The 23,442-nt window shown below is 55.4% G+C and overlaps 1 protein-coding gene across 2 annotated transcripts; it reads left to right on the forward strand.

Annotated features, from left to right (window-relative positions):
• The first annotated feature begins 16,348 nt into the window (after positions 1–16,348).
• On the forward strand, positions 16,349–22,495 carry LOC133924587 (inositol phosphorylceramide glucuronosyltransferase 1-like). Of its 2 annotated transcripts, XM_062370185.1 has the most exons (10): positions 16,360–16,947; positions 17,347–17,467; positions 17,568–17,753; positions 18,848–18,996; positions 19,633–19,740; positions 19,842–19,979; positions 20,083–20,223; positions 20,563–20,842; positions 20,911–21,034; positions 21,544–22,495. In XM_062370185.1, exons 1-10 carry the CDS (start codon positions 16,714–16,716, stop codon positions 21,683–21,685), a joined length of 1,623 nt encoding a protein of 540 aa, XP_062226169.1. In that variant the 5' UTR covers positions 16,360–16,713; the 3' UTR covers positions 21,686–22,495. The 2 variants fall into 2 exon arrangements, with proteins under 2 accessions (XP_062226170.1, XP_062226169.1); XM_062370186.1 differs by lacking the exons at positions 19,842–19,979; positions 20,083–20,223 and having other exon boundaries at positions 16,349–16,947.
• The last annotated feature ends 947 nt before the right edge of the window (positions 22,496–23,442 follow it).

Below are 23,442 nucleotides of genomic sequence, written 5' to 3' on the forward strand. Positions count from 1 at the left end.
CTAGGTTGCTGCCGATACGGACAACCTGGGTAGCGTCTTCGCCCACCACGACCTCCTTCGTTGGAACAGAGGTGTCGGCGGCGAGTCGGGGTTTGGATGAAGAGGGTCCCGGGCCCCCTGTAGAGCCATCGACCTCGGCCTGCGCTGAGACCAGAGCCATGTATGACTGTTCAGCGCAGGAGACGGCGCCGCAGGAATCGGCGATCACAGAGATGGAGCCTGCGGGGCCGGGCATCTTAACCGTAAGGTATGCATAATGCACGGCCATCATAAACTTGGTGAGTGCCGGACGCCCGAGGATGGCGTTGTAGGGGAGAGGGAGCTCCACGACATCGAAGAGGACGCACTCCGTGCGGAAGTTGTCCCGGCTCCCGAACGTGACAGGCAACTCAACCTGCCCGAGGGGTAGGGAGTGCCCAGGGGTCACTCCACAGAAAGGGAGCGATGGCTTTAGGCGTCGGGAAGACACCTGCAGCTTCTCAAAAGCCTCCTTAGAAAGGAGGTTGAGGCCAGCACCACCGTCGATCAGCACCCTGCCGACCTTGACATTGCAGACAGTGGGGGACACTACCAAAGGTAGTCGCCCCACGGCTGCAGTACTGGCGGGGTGATCAGCCATGCTGAACGTGATCGAAGTATCCGACCACCTTAGGGGCCTTGCGGCCTCCTCGCTCGGGGTTACCGAGCACACCTCGCGTCGCATGACCTTGATGCCACGGCGCGAGGAAGGCGTATACGCGCCCCCATTGATGAAGGCGACGGTGTGCTCGGGCTCCTGGAAGCCGAGCTCTGCGTTGTCGGGGGTGACCTCAGTATCGCCTCCTCCACGGGACTCGTCGCGCTCCCTCTGGCGCTGCTCCACGAGTCCTTTGACCGTACGACACTCCGTGAGGTTGTGCCATCTGGTCTGGTGTATGGGACACCATTTACCTGGCTCGGGCCCCGCGGGAGCGGGGGCCCTCGCTGGAGCGGGAGTTCGGCCAGGGGCCGGGGCTCTCGCTGGAGCTGGTGCCCTTGCTGGAGACGGGGCCCTCGTAGGCACGGAGGCCCGAGGAGGAGCCCGAGCAGGGGCCCTGACGGGGCGTCGATCGACACCCGGCCGGCGCTCTTGCCGGTGATCGGGCTCTTGCGGTACCCTATGAGCGGGGACCTGGGTTGGCTCAACGGGAGCGGCCTCGCGCTTCCTTCTCTTCTTCTTTTCCCGCTTGTCGGAGCAGGAAGAACTTGGCTGGTCGGAGGCGGGGCAAGGAGCATGCTACGCCCTGGACTCCGCAGCCATGGCGCACTTATCGGCTAGTGCGAAGAGTTCCGCAGTGGTCTCGATCTCGTGCGTACCTAAATTTTCGAGCATCCGCTCATCGCGTACGCCCTGCCGGAAAGCAACAATAACAGCGTGGGGGGCCACTCGTGGAATGGTGTTGCGAACCTGGCTGAAACGCTGGATAATGCACCGTAGCGTCTCCCCTTCCTGCTGTTGGACGGCGTGGAGGTCGCACTCCAAACCGGGACGCGTAAACGTGCCCTGAAAATTGGCCACGAACTGGTGGCACAGGTCATCCCAGGAGCCGATAGACCCTGGGGGTAAGTTCATAAGCCAAGAGCGGGCGGAGCCCCTCAGGGCAACATGAAAGTAGTTTGCCATCACCTTTTTGCTGCCTCCGGTCGCTTGGACGACCGTTGTGTAGATCTGGAGGAACTCGACGGGGTCGATGGACCCGTCGTACTTCTCCGGCAGCTCGGGGCGGAACTTGGAAGGCCACCTGACCCGGCGGAGCTCGGCGGTGAAGGCACGGCAGCCGGTGCCGTACCCCGCAACGCGAGCGGGGGTCCTCGGTGGCGAGTGGTGGCGAGCCGGGGATCCCTGGCGGCCTTGGGCCGGGAGAGAGGAGGCCTGGTCCTCTGCCCCGACCCCCTGCCAGGTCTCCCGCTGACGCTCGAGAGTAACTCGGGCATCCTCGTGGCCCCTCCGCTCGTCAAGGCGCAAACGAAGGTCCCGGGCTTCAGATACGACCAGGGGGACGACACTCCACCTGGAGACCCCTCGGCCCGTGCGGGTGTTGCCTGTTGAGGAGCCGGCTCTGGCGGCACCATGCCGGGAAGTGGTGCGAGGACTCCCGGCCTGCACCTGGCGACGAGCAGTGCCGACCAAAGCGACGACATCTTGTATCCACCGGCCTTCCGGAGTGTTCGGCGTGGCCTGAACGGGCGGGTGCCTAAGGAGAGCATGTGCTGCAAGCAGTGCGCTCCCTGGTCTGGCCTCGCTGAAAGCGAGCCCACGTCGCGGTGGCACCCGACGCGGTCCAGAGGCGGACCTGGCGGCCGGGGTCCCGACCACCTGCTGGGGGTCGGAAAGTGCGTCGGCAGCGGCGGCGGCGGCCCTGATGGGCCCAGCGCCTTGATCCCCTGAGCGGGAAAAACCGCGCACGTGGATGGTGGCTGTTGCTGGTACGCAGCAGCGACTGGGCCTCCTCTGGCGTCGGGCAGCGCCCCGTCACTGGAAGTGGAGCCGGAACGCTAGAGGCGATGCCCACCGGCCATCTTTTCCTGTGGGAAGAAAGCGAAACAAACAATCCAGGGATATTCCCCCCTACCTGGCGCGCCAGCTGTCGGAGGGTGAACTCCTGTCGCAGGGATCCCGAGAGACCCCTTTTTAGAGATTCGGCCGGGGGGATGATCCTGGATAAGCTTGTCTGGGAAATAAGCGAGAACGGAAATAAATGCAGTGGCTGGTGGGAGATGATCGCCCTAGTGCGAGAAAGATGGGTGCCCCGGGGTTTAGACAGGTTCGGGCCACGCGGAGGCGTAACACCCTACTCCTGTGTGAGTGCTATATCTATCCTTGAAGGGAATTCTTCAAGGATGTATCTGGTTACAAGAGAGAGCCGGTGGGGAAGAAGAGGGGGCACTCCACGGCGGACGTCGCGGGGTGCTGCAACCTTCGGCTCCGGGACGGCCTGGGGATCATTACATTCCCCAGGTGCTGCGCAGCAAGTGGGAGGAGTGGCAACGGGACTGGTTTTTCGTCGACGTCGACCCCCACGAGCGCCTCGAGCTGCCGGAGGCGGCGGCGGAACCTCGGCGATCGACGTGGGAGGCGCCGCCACCAGAAGATGCGAGGCTGAAGCCGGTGCTGGAGCGCATCCTGGAGCTGCGCGAGTCCGGGCTGACCTCCGTCATGGTGGTCGTGGACTTCCTGCGCCGTCGGCTGGCGCCCTTGCGAGAGCGGGCCCGACCGAGCTGGTTCTATACCGGGCCGGAGGACATCACCAGGACCCAGATCGGCGCGAGCTGGGATCTGGGGCAGGTGGAACTGCGGGGGATGACACGGGTGATCACCGGAACGGAGGACATGGGCCGGACGGAGCTCCCGTGGCCGGAGATGGCGCTCTGCGCCAACTCCAACCGGGTGGCCATTATGGCGGGGCTGCCGGAGTTCGACGCCCAGGGACCTGTGGACCGGCCAAGAAGCCGGAGTCTCGAGGCCTCCGAACTCCCCGGGCTGGAGGAGCTACTTGGCGAGGAGGTCGCGGGCAGCTCGGCACGGGCTGGTGAAGGGGTCGCCGCAGGCAGCAGCCGCCGTGTCAGGGAGGAGGGCGCGACAGAAGTCGTCGAAGAGGTGGTGCCAGGAGATCGGGGAAAGCGTCCCCGGGCCCTGATCCTAGTGCCAGACTCTCCGCCATTGCCAACGGCAGCGGCGGCATTTCTAGTGCTGGCACCGCGTCTGGTGCGGATGGGGCCTGCACCGGCGCCCGCGACCCGCATGGCGGAAACCGAGACCCGCCCGGCGGCGCCCGAGGCCCGCGCAGCAGTTCAGCCGAGCCCCCAGCGGAAGAGGCGGCGGGAGGAGTCCGGACCGACAGCGCCGGACCCGGACATCAAGCTCCCAGCGGCCAAATGGCGATATCGGTGAGTCTCCTTTCTTGCTTTTCCATGGGCACTTCTGGCCCGATCTAAGCTTCGGCATTTTTCATTTGTCTCCCGTAGGCCGGCCGCAGGTGCTACTGCGATGGAGAAAGAGCGGGCGCCGAGACCAGAACCGAGCCCGCCTGCAGCTCCGACGGAGGCGGGCACCGGAACGACGGAGGCGCCAATCGTCGTGGCGGCCAGCGGAAGAGAGGCGGAGGCGACGGCCAGCGGGAGAGAGACGAAGTAGCCATCCGAATCTTTGGTGCCGACGGAACCTACCCCAGGCGCGGAGAGCCCGGGGCGGATGATGGGGGAGGTGGATGCCCTGCCGGGGCCGGCGGACAGGGCGGCCGATGCGGGAATGCGGCCGCTGTCCGAGTCTTCGGCTCCGGCGGAGCCTACCCCGGGCAGGCAGAGCCAGGGGCGGATGGCAGCGCGGGGCCGTGCAGAGAGCTCGGCCCCCCTGGAGGCACTCTGCGGAGAAGCCTGGGCCCCACCGGTGCCCGGCCAGCCCGCCGACCCTTTCCTGGCCGCCATTGAAGGCGTCAAAGTAGCGGTCGGGTGGCTGGGCGCAGCGGTGGATGCTAAGGAGGGGGAGCTTGAAGCTGAGCGCGCCCGCCTGGCGTTGGAGAAGGCGCAGCTGGCGGGCGCCCAGGAGGAGGCCCGCGTGGCGGCCGCGCGGGAGCAGAAGCTCTTAGATGACATCCGCGCGGAAGCCGCGCGGGAACAAGAAATTTTGAAGACCGTGCGGGCAGAGGCCGCGCGGGAACGAGAAGACGCCGCCCGCCTGGCTGAGGCATCGAAGCAGCAAGCTGCCGAGGCCCTTGCCAGGATGGGGCAGGCGCAAGAGAGGGAGATGGCAGTCGCAGCTCGGGACCAGGCGGCGGAGGATCGGCAAGCCGAGCTGACCCGCCGGGAGGGCGCGGCCGAGAAGACACGCGCCGACCTCCAGCGCTGGGAAGACGACCTCCGGAAGATCAGAGAAGAGATCCACCGCTGGGAGGAGAACGTCTCCATCCGGGAGGTGGACAATGAGTTGTCGGCGTCGGACCTCGACGCCCGGGAGAATTCGGTGGCCCAAAAGGAGGACGCGCTGGCCCGGCGGGAGGGCGAGCTGAGTCGCCGAGAAGGCGAACTGAGTCGTCGAGAAGGTGAGGCTGACGCGGCGGCGGCGGCCATGGCGACCAGGGCGGAGCAGAACGCGAAGCATGAGGCGGAACTGGTCGCCCGCGAACGCGCTTTATCCGAGGTGGTGGCCAAGATGAAGCAGGCTGCCGCCCCCGCAGCAGTTGGCGGTTCTTTCGGTCCAGTCGGGAACCAGGGACTCGAGGCGCAGCTGCGGGCCGCCAAGGAGAAGCTCGAGACCGCCTTTGTCTCGCGGGTCAACCTCGAGCATATGCTGGAAGATATACTCCGGCGGATGCGGCGGGCCGTAGAGAAGGGTGGTCTCGGACGGCTCGTTGAAGGCGAGAAGGGCGATGGCCCCGCACGACAAGTGTTGGGGCTGCAGTAGGTCTGCGAGCGCCTCGAGGCCCTGCCTTGGGCAGTCCAGGAACTCGCTGCCCGGGAGGGACGTGGCTTGGCACATGCAGTGGCCGAGCACGTTCTGGCCTGCTACCGAAGCAGGGACCCAAACTTCCCGCTGGAGCCGGCGCGGGAGGGAGTGGTCGAGGCTGAGGGAGAGGCCGCCCGGGTAGCGGTCCGGAGTACCGCCGCCGTGGTGGCGGCCGGCTTCAGGCGAGAAGTGCCGCCGCCACCAGCCCCCGGGGACGACTCAGAGGATTCAGCCGACGCCTCTGCGGCCGACTAGATCTTTTGTAGTCTTTTTTCTTTTGTTGTCTTGATGAATGTAGATGTAGGAGTGAACTCTTAGAAAATGCCTTGTATCTATCCTGTGAATATTAATGGCAGTTTTTCCTTGAGCTCGCAACTCCAATTTCTCTGAGTGTTTGATGCTTCTTCTGGAGTTTCACCTTGAAGTCCCGGGGAGTACTCAGTCGGGTCGTTCCCGACCTTCCCATCCCCGAGGATAAAGTGGTCCTGATCGCTGTTGCTGGCGCAGTCGGCCTTCGAGCTCTCGCGAGTCCGCATTGCCTAAGTTAAGAACAAAGACACAGACTTCATTGCCCGGGAGATGGATCAATCCCGCTCGGAACACGCCGTGCCTAGTGAACACTTTTTCACTTTGCGACCACTCAGTTAGTAGAAGGGAGACGCGTGCGGGCGAGAATGTGACCAAGAGTCCTCGCGGTCCAGTAGTGCCCGGGCTTAAAACGGGCCGGACCGAGCACTGACAGCCCACCCCCGAGACCTGAGCTCCGGACTACCCGAGCAGCTCGAGTGATAAGATTACCCAGGGTACCCGAGGACTCGGTAGTGCTCGGGGTCCTTAAAAGCGAACCGAACACCACGACCACCACGAAGGGCTTCGGTCAGACATTACCGCACGCGCGCTACTCCTTTCTGCAAACCGTTCTGTCGTTCTGGGAAAAAGTAGACGCGCGGCAGGGTTTTTGCGTGCGAGGAAACCACCTCACCGAACAGATTAAGGCGCGAGAGCCCCCGAGAATGACTCGGGAAGATGAATTTACCGAAAGCAGACTTGCCTGAATGTAACCACTCACCGGACAGCTGTCGGCCTTCCGGCCCACCGATCCAGGAGGGACGTGCTTCCGAGCTCGGGTGCCCGGGAACTTGATTCTTCCAACGGAGCGCCCGAGTGCCAAGAGGCATACGTGGCTCCTGGGGTCGGGTGATCTCGACCACCCATGCGTAAGTGGTAGGACCACCCGAGGACCCTTGGGGCCGACCAGAGATCGGGGCATTGAAACCCTCGCGACCGAACTGCTCGTGATTGCCAGCCTGTGACTTAAGAGAGAATATAGAATTTCTTTGTCTGGTGCGCTCTATTAGTGCGGTACTTGCTATAGACTGCTCTCGTTTTCGACCCGAGACCTCTCGAACACCCAAACCGGTGGACAAGAGCGGACAGAGGCATAACCCAGAGGTCCTATGGTTCGATGGCGCCCGGGTATGACAGACTAGATCGAGCACCAACAGCCCGCTCCGGGGGCCGGAGCTCCGGACTACTCGAGCGGCTAGAACGATGGGATTAACCAAAGCACCCCAAAACTTGGTAGTGCCCGGGAGCCTGCCACGACACCGAACACACCACAGCCTACCATGCCGGACGTAAGTCAGCGGCGACTGCTCGCATGCATACCGATTGTGATTCTTTTATCAGCGGGGAAAATGAGAGAGCGAACTTTTTCTCGCACAACCGAGCACCTCACCAGACAAATTAAACATACGGAATCCAGACAAAATATTTTGACATAGTGATTGCTTATCGAAATACTGAATGTGCAATATTTACAATGTTGGGCGACAGCGACTTACCCAAGGGGCGAAGCCCTCGGACTGCTTGGGCGGGGAGAAGCCCCCGGCCTTGCTGACCTGAGCCGCGAGCACAACCATCTACGGGTAGAAGCGTCGGAGATGCTCGATGTTCCACAGATTCGGGAGTGGCTGTCCTTCCTCCGTCGCCAACCTGAAAGAACCTGCCCGCGGGACCGCGATCACGGTGAAAGGACCTTCCCACACAGGGGACAGCTTATTCATTCCTTCGCGCGAATGGACGCGTCGGAGAACTAGGTCCCCCACCTCGAGAGACCGGGCCCGGACATGGCGCAGATGATACCGCCGTAGACTCTGCTGATACCGAGCCGCCCGGACAGCGGCACGCCGCCGGCGCTCTTCCAGGTAGTCCACGTCGTCGCGTCTTTGCCGCTCCTGCTCACCCTCAGAGTATGCATGCACTCGAGGGGAGCCCAGAGTGAGCTCGGAGGGGAGGACTGCTTCGGCGCCATAGACGAGGAAGAACGGAGTCTCCCCGGTGGCGCGGCTTGGCGTAGTCCGATTAGCCCACAGCACGGCTGGCAACTCGTCCACCCATCCCTTCTCGTGCTTAGCGAGCACGTTATAGGTCCGGGTTTTGAGGCCCTTCAGTATCTCCGCGTTGGCGCGCTCGACCTGCCCGTTACTCCGAGGATGAGCGACGGAAGCGAAGCAGAGCTTGATGCCGAGATCTTCGCAATAGTCCCCGAACAAGGCACTTGTGAACTGGGTGCCGTTGTCGGTGATGATCCGGTTCGGGACGCTAAAGCGGCTGGTGATGCCGCGGATAAACTGGAGTGCCGTGTTTTTGGTCACCTTGATGACTGGGACCGCCTCCGGCCACTTGGTGAACTTGTCGATAGCGACATATAGGTATGCATAGCCCCCGATTGCTCGGGGGAATGGACCCAGAATGTCCAAACCCCAGACCGCGAAAGGCCATGACAGGGGAATGGTATGAAGAGCCTGAGCTGGCTGGTGAATCTGCTTTGCATGGAACTGGCACGCCCTGCAGCGCCGAACCAGCTCGGAAGCATCCTGGAGAGCCGTAGGCCAGTAGAAACCTTGCCGGAAGGCCTTCCCGACCAGCGTGCGGAACGATGAATGGCCACCGCACTCTCCCTCGTGGACCTCAGCGAGAAGATCGCCGCCTTCTGCCCGGGAGATGCATTTCAGGAGGACACCTCCTGCGCTACGCCGGTAGAGATCCCCATCTACTATGGCATAGCGTCTGGACTACCGAGCAACTCTTTCGGCAGACGCCTCATCCTCGGGTAGGAACTTTTCTTTCAAGTACCCTCGGATGTCAGACATCCACGAGGCATCTTGAGAACATTCGGCGAGCACAGCGCACTCGCCGGACGGCGGCGGCCTGACGGGGCTTCCCACTGAGGGAACCGCCGGGGTCCCCTGAATTGAGTTCGAGGTTTCCCCTTCATCCTGTTCGGCAGGCAGGACGGAAGGCCGTGCGAGTCTTTCTTCAAAGACTCCGGCAGGGACGCGCGCACGTGAGGAGGCCAGGCGAGAGAGCTCGTCGGCCGGAGCATTGTCGCGGCGAGGGATATGCCGCAATTCGAGGCCGTCGAAGCGTCTCTCGAGCTTCCTGACTGCAGCCACGTACGCCGCCATTTGAGGATCCGTGCACTGGTACTCCTTGGATACCTGGTTGACGACCAGTTGGGAGTCCCCTTTGACCAGGAGGCGACGAATCCCGAGCCCCACCGCAGCCCGGAGGCCGGCGATGAGACCTTCATACTCCGCCATGTTGTTGGATGCGCGGAACTGCAACTGTACGACGTACCGGAGCTCTTCACCCGTTGGGGAGGTGAGAACCACTCCGGCCCCTGCGCCTTTCAGCGAGAGGGAGCCGTCGAAGTGCATGACCCAGTACCCGGGCGCGTCGTGCCCGGGATAGGCAGAGACCTCTTCTGGGACGACGCAGGGAACGGGCGTCCACTCTGCCAAGAAGTCGGAGAGCGCCTGGCTTTTGATTGCCTGGCTACTGACGAAGTGTAGGTCGAACTCCGCCAGCTCTACTGCCCATTTGACAACGCGCCCGGTGCCTTCCCGGTTCCGGAGAATGGGTCCCAGTGGATAAGTGGTAACCACCGAGACCTTGTGCGCCTGGAAGTAATGTCGCAGCTTCCGGGAGGCAATGAGCACGGCATAGAGTAGCTTCTGCGCCTGGGGATACCTTGTCTTGGCTTCCCGGAGGACTTCGCTGACGAAGTACACCGGTCGCTGCACCCGGCGAGCCCGGACGGCGGCTCCACCCGGGGGGCTACTGCAGCCCCTAGGGTTGGCGGCACGGTCGGGGTTGGCCGGGCACTCGGGCTCGACTCCTTGGCTGGGAAGAGCAGTGTGCTCGGGCTCGACCCCTTGCCCAGGGGGAGCCGCGAGGACAAGTGAGTGGTCGGGGGCCTCTGGGAGCTAGGACCCAGCACCCGGCCCCAAACACTCGTCGCGCTCCACCACCAGCGCTATGCTCACGACCTGAGGAGTGGCCGAAACGTAGAGTAGTAGGGTCTCACCTTGAGAGGGAGCCACCAACACGGGTGGCGAAGTAAGGTACTTCTTTAAGTCGCGGAAGGCCTGCTCGGCCTTCGGCGTCCAGTCAAAACGACCGGATTTCTTCAGAAGCTTGAAGAGGGGGAGCCCTCGCTCCCCGAGCTTGGAGATGAAGCGCCCGAGGGCTACCATGCAGCCGGTGAGGCGCTGGACCTCCTTGAGTCGAACCGGGGGTCGCATCTGCTCGATGGCCCGGATCTTTTCTGGATTGACCTCGATCCCTCGGCCAGAGACCAAGAAACCAAGGAGCTTGCCCGCCGGCACCCAGAAGACACACTTCTCCGGGTTGAGCTTGAGGCGGGTAGAACGGAGACTGTTGAAAGTCTCGGCAAGGTCCTCGAGCAGGGTGGCACGGTCTCGGGTTTTGACCACGAGGTCGTCGATGTAAGCCTCGACGTTACGGCCAACCTGCGAGTCAAGAGTAATACGAATAGCGCGCTGGAAGGATGATCCAGCGTTGCGCAGGCCGAAAGGCATTGACATGTAGCAATAAGTCCCCACCGTGGTGGTAAAAGCAGTTTTTTCCTCGTCCCCTACGGCCATGCGAATCTGGTGATACCCAGAGTTTGCATTTAGAAAGCATAAAAGATCGCATCCCGCAGTTGAATCTATAATTTGATCAATGCGAGGTAAGGGGAAGGGATCTTTAGGGCAAGCCTTATTTAGGTCGGTGTAGTCCACGCACATGCGGAGCTTGCCGTTGGCCTTTGGGACGATGACTGGGTTTGCTAGCCAGTCGGGGTGGAGGACTTCTCGGATGAATCCGGCGTTGAGGAGCTTGCTGACCTGTTCGCGGATAAACTCCTGGCGCTCTGGCGCCTGCCGCCGGACCTTCTGCTTCACCGGGCGGGCGTCCGGACGCACCGCCAAGTGATGCTCGATCACCTCCCTAGGAATCCCGGGCATGTCGGACGGTTGCCAGGCAAACACGTCTACGTTATCCCGGAGGAAGGCGACGAGCGCGCTTTCCTATTTACTGCCTAGGTTGCTGCCGATACGGACAACCTGGGTAGCGTCTTCGCCCACCACGACCTCCTTCGTTGGAACAGAGGTGTCGGCGGCGAGTCGGGGTTTGGATGAAGAGGGTCCCGGGCCCCCTGTAGAGCCATCGACCTCGGCCTGCGCTGAGACCAGAGCCATGTATGACTGTTCAGCGCAGGAGACGGCGCCGCAGGAATCGGCGATCACAGAGATGGAGCCTGCGGGGCCGGGCATCTTAACCGTAAGGTATGCATAATGCACGGCCATCATAAACTTGGTGAGTGCCGGACGCCCGAGGATGGCGTTGTAGGGGAGAGGGAGCTCCGCGACATCGAAGAGGACGCACTCCGTGCGGAAGTTGTCCCGGCTCCCGAACGTGACAGGCAACTCAACCTGCCCGAGGGGTAGGGAGTGCCCAGGGGTCACTCCACAGAAAGGGAGCGATGGCTTTAGGCGTCGGGAAGACACCTGCAGCTTCTCAAAAGCCTCCTTAGAAAGGAGGTTGAGGCCAGCACCACCGTCGATCAGCACCCTGCCGACCTTGACATTGCAGACAGTGGGGGACACTACCAAAGGTAGTCGCCCCACGGCTGCAGTACTGGCGGGGTGATCAGCCATGCTGAACGTGATCGAAGTATCCGACCACCTTAGGGGCCTTGCGGCCTCCTCGCTCGGGGTTACCGAGCACACCTCGCGTCGCATGACCTTGATGCCACGGCGCGAGGAAGGCGTATACGCGCCCCCATTGATGAAGGCGACGGTGTGCTCGGGCTCCTGGAAGCCGAGCTCTGCGTTGTCGGGGGTGACCTCAGTATCGCCTCCTCCACGGGACTCGTCGCGCTCCCTCTGGCGCTGCTCCACGAGTCCTTTGACCGTACGACACTCCGTGAGGTTGTGCCATCTGGTCTGGTGTATGGGACACCATTTACCTGGCTCGGGCCCCGCGGGAGCGGGGGCCCTCGCTGGAGCGGGAGTTCGGCCAGGGGCCGGGGCTCTCGCTGGAGCTGGTGCCCTTGCTGGAGACGGGGCCCTCGTAGGCACGGAGGCCCGAGGAGGAGCCCGAGCAGGGGCCCTGACGGGGCGTCGATCGACACCCGGCCGGCGCTCTTGCCGGTGATCGGGCTCTTGCGGTACCCTGTGAGCGGGGACCTGGGTTGGCTCAACGGGAGCGGCCTCGCGCTTCCTTCTCTTCTTCTTTTCCCGCTTGTCGGAGCAGGAAGAACTTGGCTGGTCGGAGGCGGGGCAAGGAGCATGCTACGCCCTGGCCTCCGCAGCCATGGCGCACTTATCGGCTAGTGCGAAGAGTTCCGCAGTGGTCTCGATCTCGTGCGTACCTAGCTTTTCGAGCATCCGCTCATCGCGTACGCCCTGCCGGAAAGCAACAATAACAGCGTGGGGGGCCACTCGTGGAATGGTGTTGCGAACCTGGCTGAAACGCTGGATAATGCACCGTAGCGTCTCCCCTTCCTGCTGTTGGACGGCGTGGAGGTCGCACTCCAAACCGGGACGCGTAAACGTGCCCTGAAAATTGGCCACAAACTGGTGGCACAGGTCATCCCAGGAGCCGATAGACCCTGGGGGTAAGTTCATAAGCCAAGAGCGGGCGGAGCCCCTCAGGGCAACATGAAAGTAGTTTGCCATCACCTTTTCGCTGCCTCCGGCCGCTTGGACGACCGTTGTGTAGATCTGGAGGAACTCGACGGGGTCGATGGACCCGTCGTACTTCTCCGGCAGCTCGGGGCGGAACTTGGAAGGCCACCTGACCCGGCGGAGCTCGACGGTGAAGGCACGGCAGCCGGTGCCGTACCCCGCAACGCGAGCGGGGGTCCTCGGTGGCGAGTGGCGGCGAGCCGGGGATCCCTGGCGGCCTTGGGCCGGGAGAGAGGAGGCCTGGTCCTCTGCCCCGACCCCCTGCCGGGTCTCCCGCTGACGCTCGAGAGTAACTCGGGCATCCTCGTGGCCCCTCCGCTCGTCAAGGCGCAAACGAAGGTCCTCAGCTTCAGATACGACCAGGGGGACGGCACTCCGCCTGGAGACCCCTCGGCCCGTGCGGGTGTTGCCCGTTGAGGAGCCGGCTCTGGCGGCACCATGCCGGGAAGTGGTGCGAGGACTCCCGGCCTGCACCTGGCGACGAGCAGTGCCGACCAAAGCGACGACATCTTGTATCCACCGGCCTTCCGGAGTGTTCGGCGTGGCCTGAACGGGCGGGTGCCTAAGGAGAGCATGTGCTGCAAGCAGTGCGCTCCCTGGGCTGGCCTCGCTGAAAGCGAGCCCGCGTCGCGGTGGCACCCGACGCGGTCCAGAGGCGGACCTGGCGGTCGGGGTCCCGACCACCTGCTGGGGGTCGGAAAGTGCGTCGGCAGCGGCGGCGGCGGCCCTGATGGGCCCAGCGCCTTGATCCCCTGAGCGGGAAAAACCGCGCACGTGGATGGTGGCTGTTGCTGGTACGCAGCAGCGACTGGGCCTCCTCTGGAGTCGGGCAGCGCCCCGTCACTGGAAGTGGAGCCGGAACGCTAGAGGCGATGCCCACCGGCCATCTTTTCCTGTGGGAAGAAAGCGAAACAAACAATCCAGGGATATTCCCCCCTACCTGGCGCGCCAGCTGTCGGAGGGTGAACTCCTGTCGCAGGGATCCCGAGAGACCCCTTTTTAGAGATTCGGCCGGGGGGATGATCCTGGATAAGCTTGTCTGGGAAATAAGCGAGAACGGAAATAAATGCAGTGGCTGGTGGGAGATGATCGCCCTAGTGCGAGAAAGATGGATGCCCCGGGGTTTAGACAGGTTCGGGCCGCGCGGAGGCGTAACACCCTACTCCTGTGTGAGTGCTATATCTATCCTTGAAGGGAATTCTTCAAGGATGTATCTGGTTACAAGAGAGAGCCACTTACAGAGAGCTTGAGGCTCTCGTGTTCTAGCTTGGCTTGAGCTGGTTCGAGCGTCTGCGTCCTCTTTCTTTTTTTCCCTCTCTTTTACGTGTTCTCCATCCTTTCCTTTTATAGGCGCGCCGACCTTGACATATCCTGAATGGGAAAGAGGGGATGCGAGTGCCAAGGTGCCACGGAGAAAAGGCGTCATCATTCCGTTTTGACGAAGTGACAGGGGCGGTGGAAAAATGTGGCGCGCATCCGACCACCCGCCACTGTGGATGCCCTGCGGCGCCATTAAGGGGGCCCACCGGGCAGCCTCAGAGGTGCCCGGTGCGCCCACCCTTTCTTGTTCTTCTGCCAGGGCAGGGTGGCAGGCGGAGAGCTTCGATCCTGGCAATGTTATCCCGAGGCATCCAGATAAAACGGGACGGGACCCGTGCATTTAATGGACCCACGCCCCCCTGCCAGTGCATGGCAGGGTCTGACACTGGGGCGTGGGCAGCTGAGAATGTCAGGAGGTCAGGCCGCGCGTGCCTATTAAATGCGGCATTGGACCCTTGACTGGCTGACACCCCGACGATGGGACCCTTCGAGTCGTCGGACGATCTTGCGCGAACCTTCGGGGAACCGAGTCCTCGGGGGCTGCCACGTGCAGCCCCGAGCACTCTCTCCCGAGTACTTGGGTGAGATCTTCGGGGAACTGAGTCCTCGGGGGCTGCCACGTGCAGCCCCGAGCACTCTCTCCCGAGCACTTGGGTGAGACCTTCGGGGAACCGAGTCCTCGGGGGCTGCCACGTGCAGCCCCGAGCACTCTCTCCCGAGCACTTGGATGAGACCTTCGGGGAACCGAGTCCTCGGGGGCTGCCACGTGCAGCCCCGAGCACTTGGATGAGACCTTCGGGGAACCGAGTCCTCGGGGGCTGCCACGTGCAGCCCCGAGCACTCTCTCCCGAGCACTTGGGTGAGACCTTCGGGGAACCGAGTCCTCGGGGGCTGCCACGTGCAGCCCCGAGCACTCTCTCCCGGTATTTGGACTCTGCGGATCATCGGGGAACCGGGGTGCTCGGGAACCTAGAGGCTACGGCCCCGAGCACCTTCCCCCGGGACTTAGTTTCTTCTTCTCCTGCAGGGTGGACCCCGCGGGATGGTGACATGTGGCGGACGGCCGGTCCGGTCTCGGGACTCAGGGACCCCTGGTTCCGAATATACCGACACTGTCATATACCAGAGAATTATAAGGTTTTTCTACTGGAAGGGGTTCAAAAAGTCAGTGAAAACCTTTGTAGCATCCTGTCTAGTATGCCAAAGGGCAAAGGGGAACAATGTATGTATCCAGGGCTGTCGAATCCCCTTCAAATTCCTGAAATGGCTTGGAAACATGTATCCTTGGACTTTATTGAGGGGCTGCCAAAATCAAATGGAAAAGATGTTGTGCTGGTGGTTGTAGATAGGTTACTAAGTGTGCACACTTCTTACCTTTGAGCCATCCTTATATTGCAGGTTCAATTGCACAATTGTTTATAGACCATATTTTCAAATTGCATGGACTTCCCACAGCCATGATTCCTGACCGGGATAGAGTATTCCTTAGTGACCTATGGCAAGCTATTTTCAAGGCTCTAAGGTTTCTTTGCGTTTTAGTTCTGCTTATCACCCACAAAATGATGGTCAAACCAAAACAGTGAATCAATGCCATGAATCTTGTTAGGTGTATAGCCTTTGAAGAACCAAGGAGATGGTCCTATTGGTTAGCACTAGCTTAGTGGTGGTATAACACTAACTACCATACTTCTTTGAAGTGCACACCATTTCAGCCCTTATATGGGGTGTGCACCCTCTTGATCATTAAGATTTTTATACCGACCCTAGAGTGTCCTGCTCGGGAGTTCTTGTATGACAAATAGGAGGTCATTACCAGGCTGAAGGTCAACCTTTCCCATACACAGGCTCGTATGAATAAATTTGTAGACATGAGGCATACTAAAAAGGAATTTAATGTGGGAAATATAATGCATATGAAATTACAACCATACATGTTAGCAGCATTTGGTCTGAGGGGCTCCCTAAAGCTCACCACAAAGTATTATGTTCCTTTTCTAGTTCTCTAAAAAATTAGGAAAATAGCATATAAATTGTTATTGCTAGATGGGGCTCAAATTCACCATGTCTTTCAACGTTAGTCAATTGAAGAAACACATGAAACGCATGTTGTCCCTAGTGTGGATCTATCATTGGTTGATGCTCATGGAAGGATCAAATCAGCTCCAGTTGAGGTGCTAGAGACCAGATCAATGCCAACCTGATGAAGCCACTGGGAAGAGAAAGGACTTATAAAATCTGCTTTTCCTTTTTTTTACAGGAGCATCATCAGCAAGTGGTGGTCTCAAGATCTATCTTCAGCCGGATAGCCTGGAGGTTCATCAAACACTGCAGCTTCTTCAGCCAACAACATTTGAGGACAAGTGCTTTTTTATAAAAAGGGAATTGTCATGACCCGAGCTAGAAGATGGACACTGAAGATCTATTGGTACCGTTTTATATGGATTGGACGGCTACCACCACGGCTTACCTTATTACCGCGGGAGTCTATGAGAGAGATGGTTAATTTTGTTCGGTAGACAGTTAAGTGAGCCGTCGGTTAGCTGCGTCAGATTAAGTCTGTTAAACTGATTTACTTAGCGTAATCGCGTTTATGTCTGTAATTAGGTGGGGAATATATAATCTCCAGTTACTTAAGAATCTGTAAGACTCTTGATGCTAAACTCCAGAACCCGTGTGGGAATGGACATCTACTTACCCCTGGCCCTTAAATTTCTTCTGTTATTGAGCTGTTCTTGACGGATTGCACCTCCGATCGAGTCGCGGGTGTGACAGCTCCGATCCGATTCCGAGCCCAGCCGTTCTCCCGCTGCGTCGCACGTGCACCCACCCCACCGCCAGCGCTCCCCGCCCTCTCCAGCCGTGATCCCATCCGGGCCGTCGGATCCGGTCCAGATGCGGTCGCCGGCGCTCCTGGCCGCCGCCCTCGCCATGGTGGCGCTGCTCGCCGCCGGCGCCAGGGCGGCGGCGGCGGCGGCGGATGAGGCCTACGTCACGCTGCTGTATGGCGACGAGTTCGTGCTCGGCGTGCGCGTCCTGGGAAAGTCCATCCGCGACACCGGCACGCACCGCGACATGGTCGTGCTCGTCTCCGACGGCGTCTCCGAGTACTCGCGGAAGCTCTTCCAGGTTCGTGGGTGATCTAATCGGCTAGTAATTTAGTGACTGCGGATATTTGGAACGCTTCGGTGAATCAGTAGCATCGTGTGTTGTGGTGCCTAGTTGCGCGGGGATGGAATTGAAAGGCGTTGCTCATTTTAGGGGTGCTCATTTCGATCTCCACTATCAAAATTAGTTACAATAGGTTTCGTGCTGAATTCTGTGGTACTGACTGGTGTGGAGTTGGATGGGGGAAAATCATTCTTCCAATCCATTTAACTTTGAAAGATACCATGCTAGACCATAGCTATTGGTCTGACCTCCATTAGTCAACACATCAGCAAAGTAGCAGTAGCTTCAGGCTTTCAGTATTTCTGTACTTTTTGGAGCTCTGATCTGGTAGTGAAACTGACGTTACATAAATTTCAGGCAGATGGTTGGATTGTCAAGCGTATAACTTTACTGGCGAATCCTAATCAAGTTAGGCCAAAGAGGTTTTGGGGTGTCTACACCAAGCTAAAGATATTCAACATGACAAGCTACAAGAAAGGTACATTTCAGCGAGGTTTCCAGCCTTTCAGAGTATCTTCTGTATCACGGCTCCCATTTCATTTTTTGTTTATTGTTCTAATAAGGTGCTGCTTTGCCAGTTGTTTACCTTGATGCAGATACTGTAGTTGTGAAAAGTATTGAAGATCTCTTCAAGTGCGGGAAGTTCTGTGGAAACTTGAAGCATTCTGAAAGAATGAATTCTGGGGTGATGGTTGTTGAGCCCTCTGAATCTCTTTTCAATGATATGATCAGCCAAGTGGGTCGTTTGCCTTCGTACACTGGAGGTCACTGCACTCCCCTATCCTGTTTGTCCTTTTTTTCTTTGCGTAGTACATTTTGAGAAGGCCATACTAGATCATTTTCCTTTTTTATCTGGCAACTGTTCTGAAAATACAGACTGATTGACCGTAAACTACTCTTTTACAAATTGTAAGCATTTCGGCACTTTCATTTCTTGATTTCAGGTATGCTAGTGCATGTGGAGAAGAGTTTGTATCTAATAACTAATAGCTTGAGATTAATTTTTAAAGAAAAATATTTTATTTGCATATGGGAAATGGCAAATTAGCCTCAGAGAGTATTTACACACAGTGTTTAGAAATAAGCCCTCCCATGTGTCAATCAAACTAGCCGAAGGGCATGGTAGTACAGTACGTGAAAGTATTCATGCAGTTACCCTCACCAGACACACCTGCACACTACCACCTTCTAATTACTCCTGAATTGACAGCCCTGAAGCTCTACTTGGCCTACTGCTACTAGCCTCCATGACAATCTTTTCGCAAGTTTTCCAGTGGCAACACCTCTGCAGCCTTCAGTTGTGCCATTCCTGGTGGAGGAATATAATGTGCAGTCCGTGGCCACACATGAACAATTGTAGATGCTTTAACACTGCCTAGCGCCTAGAACTGTGTGATGTTTGTATGTTGCTACATAGCGGTATACTATTTTCCAGCCACTACCATCTTTGTTCTGTGGCCAGACAGTTGCTACAGACCTGCTGCAGCTAGACCATTAGTCTCTTCTATTATTCCCAATGATGTTCAAATCCTATTATGCTGGGAGGCTAGGATTTCTTCATGATCAATATCTCTGTCTTTACTGAGTATTTTTGAAGTCAGGGCAAGATGTCATCATGGAAATAGTACTAACTCTTGTTTTCATTCAACATTTGCTTCGACAGACCTGTATTCTCTAGAGAATTCTTTTAAATGGTGAATCATTTTGCTAGGGTTGACATTGTCACTTAGTACAAACAGGCTGTGGGTACCACTTATGTGTGATTAAAAGTAGTTAGCTTGTCTTCTTTTAATGTATTCAGCATGTTGGTGATTCCATATTTTGAATCTAATCTGGAATGCTGAATGAATTCATGCAGGGGACCAAGGTTTTCTTAATTCATACTATTCTGATTTTGCGAACTCCCATGTTTATGAGCCAGACTCACCTTTAACTCCTGAACCCGAGACACAACGCCTTTCTACCTTGTATAATGCTGATGTTGGTCTTTACATGCTAGCCAACAAGGTAAGACTCCTTATGTATAATTGTGCATTGATCAGGCCCAGTACATTGGCCATTCATCATGAGTAAATGGTAAATAAAAGCAGTACAATAATGCAACCAACAACATGATCACTTGATTCACCGCCACCACTCATGTCAGTCACCGCATGCTTGATTCACTATCAAGGTTAACTACAGTTTCGTCATCCTTTTAATGCCATCAATCTTATGTAAGTTAATTATAACAAAATCGTTACTTTGTTAATTATATAGAACTTGTTCTGCAAGCTTTATCTGAGGAATACTACATTTAATCCATCTTGTTGTGCTCCCTAAAAAAGACTTGTGTCACCCAAAATTGTGAACCATTGAAGTATGCAAACTGCTTTAACAAATGTTTGAATTGGTTGGCTTGGACTTTTTTTAGGGAAAGTTTTGGACTTTATTAGCAGGATTATTTTAGTCTTTTGAATTTATTGAAGAAACCCTTTAATATCACATCTAGACACCTGTGTTTTAGTTGTGTTCTTATGCTAGTTTATGTTTGGTGCTGGTGAGAGTACAAAACCTAACCGTTTCGGTATCTTTGAATATGTTTTTAATTGTGATATAGCATGGTGCTTGGTTCTGGACCTTACTTTTTATCTTCTGCTATAGTGGATGGTTGATGAAAAAGAACTAAGAGTCATTCACTACACGCTGGGTCCCCTTAAACCCTGGGACTGGTGGACAGTTTGGCTTGTAAAACCTGTCGAAATATGGCAGGTAACCCATTTCATTTATCTTTTGCTCACTTTTATATGCAATTTCTAAGTAAATGATTTCCTAGCATGTTAGCAATAGAGTTATGCTCTCCGCCATTGCAGGATATTAGGCAAAAACTTGAAGAATCTCTCCCGGGAACTGGTGGCGGAAGGAACCCTCATGACCAGCTGGTGGTCAAAATTTTGTTCATTGTCCCATTGTCCTTGCTGTTATTTGGTTACTACCAATCATGTTTTCAGGTTATACCCTGTTCCTTCTAGCCATTTTTTTCTTGAACATTGTAGGCACATGCATTTGAAGAGCTGTAGCCTTCTCATCTCATCTACATAATGTTTCTGACAGACAAACAAGGAGTTGTTAAGTATAAGATCTCTTTGTGCATTTGCTAGAAGAGCTCGCTACAAATACAAGTCTGAAGAGCCACTTCCATCGTATTCAGTGGTTGGTGTTCCATCATCTGCATTTGGTACTTCTAACCAAAGGGTTAGTCCTCTATTCTTCAATAACAAATCTGCAACCACGTGAAATTCGAATGCTATTGAATGTTGCTTATTAGACCAATGTGTCACCTTTAAGAACAATTATGAAATCTAAATATACTTTGTTTCATGATTTCAAATGCCTGCTTAAGCCCTAATTTCTTATATTTTGACTATCGGTTAAGTGTCCATCCTGCACAGAAGTACAAAATTGGGCTTGGAAGAGGAAATCTTTTTCTATTTGAATTTTTAATCCTGGTTGTTTTTCATCTTTGTATGATCTGCTCACTGAAACATATTGATTATATGATGTCAGCTTAACGATTGCTTGAAACTTCTGCAGTTCTCAAATGGGACACATTCGAAACTACCTTCTTATTTTGGAGCAATCTCTGTGCTAGTCTGCTTTATATCCGCTGGTTTCTCTCTTGCATTTGCTTTCGCTATCATTCCACGGCAGGTTATGCCATGGACAGGTTTGCTACTGATGTTTGAGTGGACCTTTGTGGCATTCTTCTTAATCTTTGGGAGTTATCTCCGTTTCGTCTACCGATGGGGAAGTATTAGTGCAAATCATGCGGGATTTAGCAATTCCGATTCTTCAGAGAATCATATGGTTTCAGGTATGTTGAACTATATAACCTCTTGTAGAGTTTCCTCCTATGTAGCAAATAATTTTGGTCTTTTGTAGGCCATCAGCGAAATATGTCCGACTGCGACATGGATGCAACATTTTACTGGATAGGGATGGCGGCTATAGCTACTGTTACTGTATTGTTACCAACTATATTGGGTATAACTGCATTATTCACAAAGTAAGACACCTGCCCCTTACTTTATCGGTTTATCCCCCCTGAATATAAAGAACATAGGGAAGAAAACTAAATGGGCTCCATGTTAAGAATTCCCATAGGACTATGGAATAGAAAGGGTTCGGAACTTGGGATTGGGGACTACATTGAGGTGATATGAGGGTGTTGTATAGGAGCTGTGGTCTGTGGGTGAGGATTAGGGCCGTACCTGTGAACTTAATAAATCATATAATTAGTCTAGCACAAACATTGCAAATTGATTAGCTGATTATTAGAAGGTGAGTACGCCTCTTCCATTCCTGCAGGGTGGCTTTGTGAGTAGAGAGTGCCAAATTCTATTTCTAGCCTATACACAAGGTATAATAACTAATACACACAAAGTTATTAATTCCTTTTAGAAGGACTTTTGAGTTATATAGCCTATATACATCTCATCGGTGTAAAGAATAGTTCTTGTTTGGGTTTTGTCTTCCAGTAAGTGATGAGTTCGTGTATGTTCTTTCCTTTGGCAGGCTAGGATTAATGGTCGCTGGTGGTGTTGTGCTGGCTTCGTTTATGACATACGCCTCAGAGCATCTTGCTATCTCAGCCTTCCACAAGGGTCAGAAAAACAGAAATACGTCAAGAACTAGAAGCTTTTGTTTTCTATGTTAGTAGTTTTGCACCTGCACCATTCATCCAGTTAGGGCCTGTTTGAAGATATTGTGTTTAGTTGCCGCATGAGAATATCATATAAAAATGCATATAAATGGATTATTATAAAAAAACTTACTTTTTTCATCAAATAATCAAAGTTGGAAAATTTTTATAAATTAGTACATTAAGAATATTAGTGAATTATTTTTATTTTTGAGAATTTATTTGAAGCATAAAAAATTATTAGAAGTTATAAAAGTAGGTTTCTTTTAATTAAATGGGTTGCTTGTGAGCTTAGTTTGCTCATAAAAATATTTAGAATTTTTAGGTCACTTTTATACTCTTAGATAAAATCAAGAATTAAATTAAAAAAAAATACACACATGCAATACACGAGCTCTTGCATACGCTCGGTCTGGATCGCTAGAAACAGATCGAAATGCATTTCCTGAGAGCTAGGCTCACACAAGGATTTTGCACGATCGAGGCTTGGTCCGATCACTTGATAGGCAAGGCAACCGAACACACCGACTTGCATAAGCTCACCCTGGCCAAGCGCTCGGCGAGGCAATCAGACACGCCCTTAATGGTCCATAGATCCATGTTGTATTGTAGGTTTGTACACAGAAAAGAGTGACGGTCCCGTTTTCACACGTAGCCACCAAGGTTTCCATTTGATGTCATGTTGTCAACCAATTGTAAATAGGTTCCGGCGTTTTCTTGGCTGTTCAGTAAGCATGGCGCTTGCAAACCTGCACTGTAATATTATTGTCCAAAGCATTCACTGCCATTTGTTTCTTATACAGTGTTCATCACTCCGATGTGTTATGTGATGGCAGTTTTGTGCAGGTAACATAAACAGTTTGCCGCTTGGTTATACTTGCCTTTACACAGCACACTTATATCTACGAGTACCAGATAAAAGTCATTACCAAAATGGAGCATCCATATGCTGGTCCCAGAAGAGAACATTTTTATGTTGTCAAACATGTAGGAATACTCAATACCAGTCTCTTTCACAGTAACTTTATCACACAGCACAACATAAATAATAGAGCACCAGCAGAAATTTATAGGATACAAAAGAGACTCAAAACAAGGATGAATCTAGCTAAAAAATTGAGCGAGAACATATCAATGACCAGATCTTTGCAACTTAAAAAAAAATAAATCTACTAAAAAATAAGAATTTGAGCGGAGCTATGCGCCTATGCCCTTGCTGGACCTCTCCTGGTGATCTCATTTCTAATTGAGGTTACAAGCGGAGTTAGTGCCAACTTTAAATTAAGAGCACTGCACAGAGCCAGCCACTTGTGAAGCCTCGGATTCTCAGGAAGGCAGAAATCCCATTCCCATAGGCCGCGTCAGAAGGCAGCGGCTTATATAACTTGGCTGCCTTATCAGGCCGGACAGGGAGCCCTTATCCTCCGTTCCCGTCACGTACGGCTGGCTGGTTGGCTGGCCGCGACGGGGAATCGGGGACAAGCCGGTCATTTTTGTGGCCCTCGCCGCGCACATGCGAGCCCCCGCGGGACGTGGACGCGCCCCGGCGCGATTGGCCGCCGGTCCCCGGCCGTACCTCCTTGTCTGTCCGTCCGGAGAGGCGCCACTGGTACGGCCTTCGCTGTGCGGCGTTACGGTTAACGAGCCCACGAGCCCATGCCAATGCCAGCTGCGAATGAAGTCCGGGCCCTCCTCCTACACGCGACCCGCTAGGATTTCTCCCTTCCGTTATGGTGGGGCCCTCTGGATTTGTACGGCCTGCCTCCTGCGTT

Source organism: Phragmites australis, chromosome 7, assembly GCF_958298935.1.
Source record: "Phragmites australis chromosome 7, lpPhrAust1.1, whole genome shotgun sequence".
Classification (NCBI taxonomy): domain Eukaryota; kingdom Viridiplantae; phylum Streptophyta; class Magnoliopsida; order Poales; family Poaceae; genus Phragmites; species Phragmites australis.

Coding starts and splice junctions, on each gene's coding strand:
- LOC133924587 (XM_062370185.1), top strand. CDS start 16,714: ATGCGGTCGCCGGCGCTCCTGGCCGCCGCCCTCGCCATGGTGGCGCTG. Junction 17,468..17,567: donor CATGACAAGCTACAAGAAAG/GTACATTTCAGC, acceptor CTGCTTTGCCAG/TTGTTTACCTTGATGCAGAT. Junction 20,224..20,562: donor TTGGTACTTCTAACCAAAGG/GTTAGTCCTCTA, acceptor AAACTTCTGCAG/TTCTCAAATGGGACACATTC.